The 12541-nt window shown below is 35.8% G+C and overlaps 3 protein-coding genes across 3 annotated transcripts in view; 2 read left to right on the forward strand and 1 right to left on the reverse strand.

Moving 5' to 3' along the window:
• Positions 1-2281: 2281 nt before the first annotated feature.
• On the reverse strand, positions 2282-10022 carry LOC114529407 (cilia- and flagella-associated protein 161-like). The gene is made up of 9 exons (XM_028551212.1): positions 9922-10022; positions 6582-6688; positions 6379-6468; positions 5680-5879; positions 4459-4540; positions 3887-3987; positions 3606-3663; positions 3421-3494; positions 2282-3003 (listed from the first exon to the last, which is right to left on the reverse strand). Exons 1-9 carry the CDS (start codon positions 10004-10006, stop codon positions 2712-2714), a joined length of 1089 nt encoding a protein of 362 aa, XP_028407013.1. The 5' UTR covers positions 10007-10022; the 3' UTR covers positions 2282-2711.
• The window catches only part of LOC114529406 (serine/threonine-protein kinase/endoribonuclease IRE1-like), a 74950-nt gene continuing 67245 nt past the window's right edge, over positions 4837-12541 (forward strand). Inside the window, exons 1-2 of the mRNA XM_028551205.1 lie at positions 4837-4950; positions 5816-5898. The gene's annotated coding sequence lies outside the window, so the exon portion shown is untranslated. The remainder of the gene's footprint in view (positions 4951-5815; positions 5899-12541) is intronic.
• Positions 6690-8642, forward strand: LOC114529410 (acyl-coenzyme A thioesterase THEM4-like). The gene is made up of 4 exons (XM_028551215.1): positions 6690-6909; positions 7311-7595; positions 7822-7932; positions 8197-8642. Exons 2-4 carry the CDS (start codon positions 7321-7323, stop codon positions 8351-8353), a joined length of 543 nt encoding a protein of 180 aa, XP_028407016.1. The 5' UTR covers positions 6690-6909; positions 7311-7320; the 3' UTR covers positions 8354-8642.

Consider the following 12541-nt stretch of genomic DNA (forward strand, 5'->3'; position numbering starts at 1 on the left):
AGTCGAAGATGAAAGGTTAGAATTAAATGCAGAGGAAAGGGAAGCCCTACATCCCTGGGACATTTCACACATAGAACATGATATGTACATTACCATTCCTGTTCTAAATAGTAATGGAGATCTCGTTTGCCTTTTCTCTGGCAATGATGAAAAACATGTTCTTGGGAAACTTAACACAACCTCAGGCAAATTGCAGCAGTTTTCTTCTTCCATTGATGTAACATCCCAAGATATTGAATACTGTTCTGTTGCTGTTGATAATGATGACCAAGTGTATGTCCTGTCCTGGCATGATAGTTGTTATAAACTATCAGTTTACACAAAAGATGGAATCCTTAGTTATCATCGCAGACTGACATTCCTTGAAGGTCGTATTCTGTGTTATCTTGCTGTGACCAAAGAGAAGAAGATTGTCATATGTTGTGAGAATGACTTTGGAGAGAACATAGTGTATTTATACAAAATGAGAGAAGTCCAACCACTACAAAACAAAAGTGAGCCCCTAGGCAGTTTGCTTGCATCAACACTAAAGAATGAGGAATCTGTGGATGATGTGATGTTCAAATGGCTTTTTGGTTTCGGGTCAATAGAGTGCATGTTTATTTCTTGCAATGAAGAAATTGTGCTTGTTGCAAAAAGTGGTAGAGAAAGATTGCTTTATATCCTCACACAAGACGGAGAGTTGCAAAATTGTGTTCGATTTCGTGCCAGGAAACATCATTACTGGAGTATGTGTTACAACCGTGTGCTAAAAAGCATTGTTGGATTAGCTGTTGAGGGTAGTGAAGTCTTTGTGGATTATTTATCGGCAGAAACTGGTGAACTTCAACGTTCACATTTACTTTTTATATCAGAGATTGTAGAGAATCCATCCTCTTTTCATCTCATAAGCCATAGAAATGGTGCAGTTGCTTTGGTTGGTACTAGAAATGTACTCATGTTGCAAGCTTCAGAAAGGGTGGTGATGATTTGATTGACTGGCATTTTATCAATGCATTTGTTTGTGTAAATAGTTTTTCATATATAATAAAGATACTTTAAAGTTTTCTCTCCTTAAAAATATGTTCTATGAAATTTGGAGAATACCCAGTAATGCTTTCTCATGATTATGAATATGCAGTCATTTTTTGGATACCTTTCTTTCAATGTTGTGAGTGTAAGACCTGGTAACTGCAACTGTTTTTAATTTTAAGTTAAATTATTAATTGCATGGTCTATTGATTCTGAAAAATTGCTCTTCATATTTTAATTGTTTGAACCCATAATAGAAAATTAAAAGTACCCCAAAATAGCAGATAAAACCAATGCTGAATACAGCACAAATAACAGAGCTAAATATGAACTCATATATCATATAAGCCTCTTATATGAGTATATGCAAGACTTGTGGAACCACTGTGCCTCAGCTATACTAGATTCCACCTGGTCATTGTTGATACGATATGTAATAAGTGGCAGATGCAAAGGGCACCTCAAAATATTTTCGCAATTTTGAGGACTGACTTGCACATATACACTACATAAAGGCTGGGAAAGTTTGAGCTATTTCTCATCTACTGCATGTGGTACAGTGGTAGTGATAGGTAACATCCAAACAGGAAACAACATGGCAAAAAATTGATCAGGTTGTCACATCTGGAGTGAACAATGTTGTGTTGCATCTATAGAAATAATAGACTTGTCTATTATTATCCTGTTTTGAACAACTTGCATCAACATGACTTTACACATGAAGACTTCATGCAAGCTATGCTGTAAAAACATGCTGTAGTTATTTTAGGCTGTTTTTATATAAAGGTCTGTTCACACAATCCAATTTTGTTGGATCCAATTCACTTCTGATGGATGTTTTATAGTTTTCTGACTTGCAATGTATGTGGGCAGCACATCAACCTGACCAATGCAGTACTGCTTTATCAATAACTGAATTCATTTCATACATCAGAAGTGAAATTTGAATCCAACAAGATTGGATTGTGTGAACAGACCTGAAGGGTGCTTCCTGCAGTTATTGGGAAATATTTTAAATAAAAAACATCCCTCTTTGTAAAATTGTGGCAAAATTGCCTTGCTTAATCTAACATAGCCCAGACTCATGTTTGAAGAGACCTGTTTTGCTTGTAAATTTTGTTGTGATTTTCTTTGATACAGATGATTCAAGGCAACCTCATACGCAGGGTAATTTTGCTGTTGGATACAAGGTTGTCCTTTCAATAACTGAAATCTTGAACTTTGAGCATGAGAGTGAATTCCACTTACTCCTTCTGAGTTTTGGCTTTGAAGCAAATATGTTTCCATTGTGAGTCAAAAATGTCATCTCTTGTCTTCTTTTGAGATAAATTTTCAAGTTAACCAATCTGACCTTTTTAAGTGCTCAACCCTTTTTGCCTCACTGATTGACATACTAATTAGCCTTGTTGACAAAAAATTTTTGTAAAGGTCTGTTCAAACGATCCAATTTTGTTGGATCTAATTCACTTCTGAATTTTCTGATGTATGCAATATAGTAATTTATTAATAAAGCAGCACTGTGTTGGTTTAGGTTGATTTGCTGCCTACATACATTGCAAGTCAACAGCTATAAAACATCCATCAGAAGTGAATTGGATCGTGTTTAGAATTAGACCTTAAGGCAGTAATTACAAGTATTAAATTTAATAACGACCAATATTTACAAATAATTAGTTTTAATTTTTTTCACGCACACCAGACTAGCGCGATTTGTGACTGGTCGTCTGGCTTTCAGGCCTGACAGTTGACGGAACCGCCGACGGAACGCCCGTTGAGGGTGCTGTAGCCAGTGAACTTGCTGTAGGTGGTAAACTCGTGTGCGGGTTCTTATCACTAGCACGAGTCACAGGTCTGCTCGGGAGCGAGGTTCTCGACGGCAACCGCTGACCACATTCATCTTTGACGAACACCCAGTGATTCAAAGGCATTTCAGCTTTGTGAGAGTTTAGGCAGGTCTGGGCAACCACCTCTTGTTCGCGACCAAATGGTGTCCTAGATCATTCAGTAAAATATAATATTATTTTTCAAATCAAATGTGAGTTGGCCAATCAGACAGCTTGACGTATGCCATGCGCTATGAGTACATTAATCATATATAGTTTTTGAGTTTGTTTTTCTAACAGCATAATGATCCTGTTTGATGAAACAACGATTCTGCTGCACACGACATAAGCCCCAAACTGAAACACGAACCCCACCTACCTACCCACCCACTGACACACGAACCCACCTACCCACCCACCCACTGACACACGAACCCCACCTACCCACCCACCCACTGACACACGAACCATTTAACATGACGTAGTTTGCAGTGCTCCCAGTTGACCAGTCAGGAACATGTTCTGTCCGCAAACTAAAAGACTTTTGATAAGGGTCTATATACTGTACACGTGTAATTTTTGTTACCTGAACGAGAAGTCGGACAAAGATGCCAGACATTGGTTTGTCTTGCAATGACAAATCAGGATTTTCTTATTTGCCTAAAACAAACATTTTCAGTGTTTCGTCAATTGCCTGTAACCGGACATTATCCTGCAATAATATAGAATAGAAAAAAATGTTTGTAAATGATTGTGAAACTATGTTTTTACCGGAACGGGAAGTCCTTCCGTTTCAAGACGTTCTTGCGGATCATAACATAGTACCTTCCTAAAAAAACAAATAGAAGAGAAGAATAAATATTTTAAAGTGTCAAATGTACATGCAAAAGCAATCTTGGAAATTCGCAAGTGATCTATTTTGTTCTCAAAACATACGATAAAGGGTTTATTTCCACAGTAAACTAGATATTCCTACTCAAACTAGATGTGTAGGGCTGTCTCGGATTGCAAGAGTCTCATGATAAAGATCAACATAGCACAATCATACTAACCACGCTGAGAGAAAGGAAGCTCCTTCGGTCAAAAGAATTTCTTGTTGTCGCGATTTTTTTGCACATTTCATAAATGTTGCCCTGTCACTTTGCAGCGCTAACTAAAGTGTAATACAAAACAAGAATTATTTGTATTTTACATTTGACCGAGACAGGCCAAGGGGCGCGTGCAGTTTACTCCACCCTGTTTTAATTTCCGTGACACTTGCAGGGAATTCTGGTCTTAGTAGTTACAGCGGGAAATTTTGAACTTTGAATTTTTCGCCGTGACTGCTAGAATCAGAATTCCCTGCAGGCGTCACGGCTTAATACGTCATTATGCATAGGGTGTATTGAGAGAAATTATGGCGCCCTTTCTAAATGGAGAGGTGCCCACTGCCCACACCTCCCTTTCCTAACTAATATCATGAAATGGATAATTCCAGCTTTATAAAACAAGTTTTGATCGTCATTTGTATATACTGTTATGCGAAATAAAATTTCTCACAAACTTGCTATCTTTTGTTTGACAAGGTGACAAGAGAAACGACCATTAGTTTGTCTTAAATTAAACAATAATGATATCAGCTTACATCTCCACCGATTCCTGGAAGTGTTTTCAAGTAAAATTGTTGACCAAACTTTACAATCCCACGTTCACCAGGGTCTTCGCAGCTGAAAGAGGAAAGATAAACCGAATGTTCCCTCAGTATGCACAGAATGCCACAGAATGATAGGGAAATGGTGCACGTGACCACTACACTTTGACCAGGTATGGTAAAATTACCATTTTTTCACCTTTTTTTTCCCACCCATTTTTGCATGCAAGTTTTGGTTATTTGAACCACAAACTGTGTTTGAACATTTCTTGGTTATTTCTTGATAAATGTGGTAATTTTTTGACTAGACGCTCAAATATGGTCCAATTTCTCGTATTTTTTCGGCCGCGTAAAGTGTGAGGCCTGGGTTTTGGTTAAAACCCACGTCCCCACGTGTTTCGCTGGGTTTTTGAAATTCTGGATTCTGAAATCTAAAGGACATCGTGTTTTCTTTAAAATTGCTCATGAAACGACAAAGTATTCCTGGTAAATATTGTCCGTTTTTGTTTCATTTATCCACTTTCGTATCTAACAATTTGACGTCGCAAAAATTGTGTTTATATAATTGAAATTTCACGCTTAAAGTTTGTGTTAAATTGTAATTATAAATATGTTGCACCTGACAGATGAATATCGTGTTGTTGGTGATATTAATTCTATATTTTAAATGTTTTTTCCATCGATATTTAAATCTAAATTAAGTTTTACTTGTAGATAGTTTGTCAGAAAGTCGAAGGAAATCATTAGAATATTATGTTCTCCTAGCTAACAAACCATTCAGTTGAAAGAGCAAAAAAATGCAATTAAATAATCCATCCGTTGAAAACAAAGGATTATTAAACTAGAGTATGTGAAAGGCATGAGACAGTTTAAACCAGTTACAGGTTCAAAACTTCAGCAATGAAAGAATTATCATTTATCAAATACAATATAACATTGCATCCCAATTGAAGCTATGGGTAGATGTTTCTAACAAAATTACTTAACATTGAAGCAGCCATGTTGGTGTACCACTTTAAAGTTCTGGGGATCGATGGTTGTATAAAACTCTTTAACTACATTTTACACAGTTAAATCCTAGTTAACTCTGAAATACACAACTCCAACTGGCCAATTGACCAATTCTGTCCTTAACTACAGTTAAAAATTAACTCGTTTTTTATACAACTGGCCCTTGCTGTTCATCAATCATTACGGATGGTGGAACTTGTTTACCTTGTAACAACAAATATGTTTCTAATGCAGGGATCCAGCGACTTGGAACCGGAAACAGGGCAAGGCCCTTCGAGGGCCAACGCCTCGTACATTCTGCTTTCCGGCATGTTTGCTGAAAGTACAACCTCTGTTTCAGGGTTGAAGATTCCCACAAGATCACCAAAATGGACAAAGCCATCATATGAAGGGGACAGGTCAACCTGAAGTCATTAAGACAATGTAAGTACCAATAGATAAATAACATTCTAATAACTAGCACTAGCTTGTATAGTGATACTGAGAACCATCTTGAATCAGGAGGAAATAAAAAAATGAAAATAGGAGTTTGCATGTATAAATCAAATACAAACATCTTGATTTCACCATATATAGATTTCGCCATAGATAGATTTCGCCATGGTTCTTATTATTTGTGGTTTCACCAAACACAGTGTTTCAGTGACTTTTTATTACACCGGTAGTTATTGAGTTAAATGATTTCAACAAAAATTTAGGACTTCTGATTGGATCTTTTTTGACACTTTGAACATTTGAACCAATCACAGAGCACTTGCTCAGTCTAGCTTTACAAGATTTCAACCAATTAAAAATCCTGTTAAAACCACTGAGCTTCACACATCAGTTCAAGTTGTGACTTATTTTCACCCAGTATTTCCAAGTACTTTCACAGACACAGAATTCCTTGGTCACCCGGCCTACCTTATTGAGAATTGTTTTATGTAAGCTGTGGGTTTTTTGAATCAGGAGTTCGCCTTTTTCTTTCTTGTCAAGAAAATCTTTGAGCAAATCCTGAAAAGGAATTGGAATTAATACCTACTGCGCTGTCAGAGTGGCCCAGCCATGCTGAGTTCTCGTATAAACTATTAAAACGCGGCAAAACTGCTATCAAAATCAAAGCAAACCTCTTTCAAACAGATATCTTCGTTCCAATTGCCAACTCTGACAGACGGATTGTACGTTCGTACACTCATTTTGTAGAAAATATTCTCTAAAACCTCTTTAAATTGCGCTATAAAATAATAAAATCTCTCATTGAAAAAATATCGTCGTCGCGGCCAATGTAAACAAAATCTGACGACGCACAATGTTACCATGGTAACTTTGCCGTTACTTCATGTAACACTACAGTATAGTTCAGTGCACTTTACGACAAACCGTCCTTGTGTCACAATGGAAATTGCTCTCGGTGAATGTGGAAGCACGAGGCAGAAATTTTTGTTTTTTCAAAAGGTAAGTTTAACTTTTTTATCTCTTTAATTTTACCCGGTACTTTGTATGTATGTAGAAAGTCTAAAATTATGATTTATTAGGTCGAATAAACTTGTTTCAGAAGTGTTTCCTATAAGATTTTGCCAGGCCACTACAGGCAAGATGACCATGGGTGTATAGGTGGGGTGACCCAACATTATGGGGTCATGGGGAGAGGGAAATTTAATCATTTCTCAAAGGTTCAATTTATGTTTAGTAAATGAAACATTTATAGCCATTCATGTAGTGACCTCGGAGTAGACTTGTTTCCATTCCGTTTTAGAATAAGAAAAAAAAGTTATTCACATAAGAACATAATTAACCACTTGCATATGATGCAACATTATAAAACTATATAACACTTTTGTTTATATAACACTTAGGTCATTGCAGATGAACCAATATAGTTACTTGTTAGACAGTGATGTACCAAATGACAAATGGTCAAAAGAGTCGGTGGAATTATTCAACAACTTAAATGGATTAGGAGATGACTGGAAAATACACTACCGTGATGTATATGAATGTCCAGATGGTTCCAGGCTTTTTCTAAGAGCAGTAAAAGATGAGCCATGGAAACTTTTCCAGTATACATTGTTTAATAATTCCAAGCTACAATGTATGAAGGCTGTTGTGCAGTTTGGAAATTATACACGAGGTCCTATTGGGTAAGAGCTAGGTTTTATAATTTTGAAATTTGTAAATGCATACAAAAGGACTGGGAACATCAAAGTCTCAAAAACAACATGAAAATGATGAAAAAATGGTGTGATGTGCCATGTCATTTTTTTTCATCTCTTTGAGGTTACATATTTTTCGCACATAATTATTGGGTATATATAGTAACCATCATATTTGGCAAGCTGATTTTAACCCTTAAATATTTTAATTTAGGTTCGTTCATGGCGGTGCTATTGCAACCATCCTTGATTTTGTAATTGGAAGTTGTGTTCTTTTTTGTGGATACTACGTTTTAACTGGAAGTTTAAATATTGAATATAAAAGGTGTGAATATAAACAATATTGGTTTTGTAGGGATAAATTAATACGCCACTCAATACAACATGCAAAGTTGTCCTTCAGTAACATGATGTAGATGCTGTGTATCCTAATATATATAATATAATAATATATAATGTATTTTAAAATATCATAGTTCACAATAGAAATTTCACTGCTAATGTTTAAGCCTTGTTTCTTAAAATTTAGTCTTGGCCTCATTCAAATACACAAACACTCAGTCCAATTTTGTATAATTTTTGATTTCAGTCCATTACCTCTCAATTCCACAACCTTGGTTGAAGCTAGAATTGATAAGATTGAAGGTCGAAAGATATTCTCGTCAGGAGAAATAAAGTCAGCAGATGGTTCTAAAATTTACTCAAAGGGCACTGCTATATTTATAATATTAAAATCCTCCATGTAGCACGAGTTCTAAATAGGTTCATTTTATAATAATAATAATTTTTGTATAGTACATACTCAAAACCAAGCTATGCTATTTATGAGTTAATAGACAAGATCCTTGCCATTATTTAGTCCAGTGTCCTAACCTCAAGGATTACATCAGTGAGGTTCACTGGATTACACTGGATTAGGATTTACCGAACATGAAAATGATGAAATTATTTTCGTATTTTTCAAATTTACATGCTAAAGCCTAAATTGTACTCGGTGAATGTGGATGTGAATGTGGAAGCACGAGGAGGAAATTTTTGTTTTTATGGGGTTATGCAATAACCAAGGTTAACAACGAGGAAACCGGTCAGTGACGTCAGGTAAGCACGTGACCGAATGGGAGGGGCGAGTGGAGGCAAGGTGCGGAGCAGAGCCCGCAGAGGGCATTAACAACCCGTCGGCGAACGAGCGACAACGCCAACAACAGCAGCTTGTGGTAAAGTGCTATTAGTAAATTTCTTTCTTTCTTCTTTGGTTTACTCCCTTCATTTGCCTGTCTTTTCCACCAACAAAGTTGGTGTGAAGGGTTAGCTCTCGGCAGGGGGAGGGGGCGCGTGCTCAGCTTAAGATACCGTAGGGATCTCAACCTGGCTCCAAGTAACAGCACTCGTTCCAAGCCACCCCTCCCGCGAGCGACGAGCTAACACCTAACCATCCAATCGGGTAAGTAAGATGGACGAAGGTGTTAATTTAAAAAAAACGACTTTGACAATTTTTTGGTAAGTTTTTTTTTCTTTTTATTTTTTCGTGGTACTTTGTATGTATGTAGAAAATCTTAAATTATAATTTATTAGGTCGAATGAACTTGTTTCAGATGTGTTTCCTGTAAGATTTTGCTAGGCTCTGGGCATGAAGGGTCATGGGTCGACAGGAGAGCCTTAGGGTTGTTATCATTGCTCAAAGCTTTAATTTATGTTTAAATAAAGTAAAACAATATTTATAGCCATTAATGTAGTGACCTCATTCCAGGGTAGATTTTTGCCACCAGGGAGAATTATCTTGACATCCCATATTCATATTTAATAGTTATAAGAAAAAAACACAAGTAATTCACATGCACACAGAACATAATTAACCACTTGCATATGATACAACATTATAAAACTAACACTTGAAAGACATGTCTTGTGTGTAGATATGTACCAATATAACCAGGGAGCAGTGTGGCAGCATCTTCAAATTACTTAACATCAAATGTGGTGTAACAACTGCCTAAAATACACAAAACACTTCTCGACGTAAACTAACTCTCCTGATGAAGGCCCTCAGGTCGAAACATCAAGAAGTGTTTTGTTTATTTTAGGCAGTTCCTATACCACATTTGATGCTAAATGTCTTGTGTGCATGTGTTGAGACTTTCATTTAAATAGTTTTTTTTGTTTGTTAGCTAGGTCATTGGAGATGAACGAATCCGGGTTTTACAGTTCCTTTAAGAATTTGTATGACACTGATGTGCCAAATGACAAATGGTCGAAAGAGTCGGTGGAATTATTCAACAAGTTAAATAAATTAGGAGATGATTGGAACATACACTACCGTGATGTATATGAAAGTCCAGGTGATTCCAGGTTTTTTCCAAGTGCATTAAAAGATGAGCCATGGAAACTTTTTCAGTATGCATTGTGTAGTAATTCCAATTTACAATGTACAAAGGCTGTTGTGCAGTTTGGAAATAATACACGAGGTCCTATTGGGTAAGAGCTAGGTTTTATAATTTTGAAATTTCTAAATGCATGTTAGTTTTTCATCAGTAATAGGTTGATTTTGCAAAAGGACTGGAAGTCTCAAAAACAACATGAGAGTGACAAAAATATTATTGAAGTGCCTATATATGGATGTCCCATGCCATTTTTTCTGCACCTCTTTAACATTACATATATTTTGCACTTAATTATTTATTGGGTATTGGGTATATATAAAACCATCATATTTAGAAATATTTCAATTTAGTGATATTCTTGGAGGCCCTGGTTAAGGGAACGAAAGCTTTGCAGTATTTAATACTTAAGTTGTGTACCTTATCTACATGCTAAATTATATATTTCAATTTAGGTTGGTTCATGGCGGTGCTATTGCAACCATCCTTGATCTTGTAATCGGAAATTGTGTTTATTATTGTGGATACTATACTTTAACTGGAAGTTTAAATATTGAATATAAAAGGTGTGAATATAAACAATATTGTTTTTGTAGGGATAAATGAATTAATACAACACTCAAATACAACATGCAAAGTTGTCCTTCAGTAACATGATGTAGATGCTGTGTATTCTAATATATATAATATAATAATATATAATGTATTTTACAATTTAATCATTCTTCACAATAGAAATTTCACTGTTAAAGTTTAAATAGCTTTGTTTCTTAAACTGTAGTCTTGGCCTCATTCATGCAGATACACAAACACTCAATACAATTTTATTTAATTTTCATTTTAGACCATTACCTATCAATTCCACAACCTTGGTTGAAGCTAGAATTGATAAGATTGAAGGTCGAAAGATATTCTCGTCAGGGGAAATAAAGTCAGCAGATGGTTCTAAAATTTACTCCAAGGGCACTGCTATATTTATAATATTGAAATCCTCCATGTAGCATGAGCTTTATATAGGTCTATTTTATAATAATTAATTTTGGTAAAGTACTCAAAACCAAGCTATGTTATTTATGAGTTAATAGACAAGCCCTTGCCATTATTTAGGCAGGAGGAGCGGGTATCAATTTCAAGATGAATGGTCTATTTAAAATTTGAGAATCTTATATCTCTTCTTTATCAACAAGTAATTTTTCCAGATATTCACTCCCCCTACCTAGCTTTCCCTTTAATGTGACAGCACTTAGGGTACCAAGCTACAAGCCAGGCCAGTGTGGACACATTATCATTCTGATGGTCACATTTTGTATCGCATATTTTAAAGCATTAGCACAATTACCAATCCCTCACATTATGTTCGCTCTCTACGGTCATAAATAAAAGGTCATTCCTTAATTTCCTCTCATGATGTAGTCTATAGATTTAGGTTATGACTTATGTAGTATATAAATTGCACCCTTTTAATTGAAAGGGTCTTGGAAATGTATTAATGTAACCTTTTTCTTGTGTGAATCAATGTGCAATTCAATTCTACTTTTTAAGAGATGTAAATTAGTGAAGAGTTCGAAATAGGCACAAATATAATCTTTACGTTAATCCACAGTGATTAATCCTAGTCCAGTGTCCTAACCTCACTGCTAACCTCCTAACTTTTTGGTAAGTTTTATTTCTTTTTAATTTTACGTGGTACTTTGTAAGTATGTAGAAAATCTTAAATTATAATTTATTAGGTCGAATGAACTTGTTTCAGAAGTGTTTTCCTTAAGATAAATTTTGCCAGGCTCTGGGCATGTAGGGTCATGGGTACGGTCTACGGATCAGATGGCCCGGCAGGAGGGCTTTAGGGTTGTGATCATTGCTCAAAGGTTCAATTTATGTTTAAATAAAGCAAAAGCAATATTTATAGCGATTAATGTAGTGACCTCATTCCAGGGTAGATTTGTTTCCACCAGGGAGAATTATCTTGCCATCTATGAAGATTATTAAACATCACACCTGACCCATAATAAGTTTATAATTCATGTTAGAAGAAAAAAAAAGTAAATCATGTGCACACAGAACATAATTAGCCACATATGATACAACATTATGAAACTTTATAACACTTGAAAGACATGTCTCTTGTGTATATATAGATACATTCCAACATAACCAGGGAGCAGCATGACAGCATCTTCAAATAACTTAGCATCAAATGCGGTATAACAACTGCCTAACATGGGCGAAACACTTCTCGACGTAAACTAACTCTCCTGACGAAGGCCCTCAGGTTGAAACATAGAGAAGTGTTTTGTCTATTTTAGGCAGTTCTTATACCACATTTGATGCTAAATGTCTTGTGTGCATGTGTTGAGACTTTCATTTAAATGGTCTTTTTGTTTGTTAGGTTATTGCCGATGAACGAATACAGGTTATACAGTTCCTTTAAACATTTACATGACACTGATGTGCCAAATGACAAATGGTCAAAAGAGTCAGTGGAATTATTCAACAAGTTAAATAAATTAGGAGGTGACTGGAACATAAACTATCGTTATGTATATGAAAGTCCAGATGGTT

Source organism: Dendronephthya gigantea, unplaced genomic scaffold (genome assembly GCF_004324835.1).
Source record: "Dendronephthya gigantea isolate DGI-Jeju-01 unplaced genomic scaffold, DenGig_1.0 000056F, whole genome shotgun sequence".
NCBI classification, from domain to species: Eukaryota; Metazoa; Cnidaria; class Anthozoa; order Malacalcyonacea; family Nephtheidae; genus Dendronephthya; species Dendronephthya gigantea.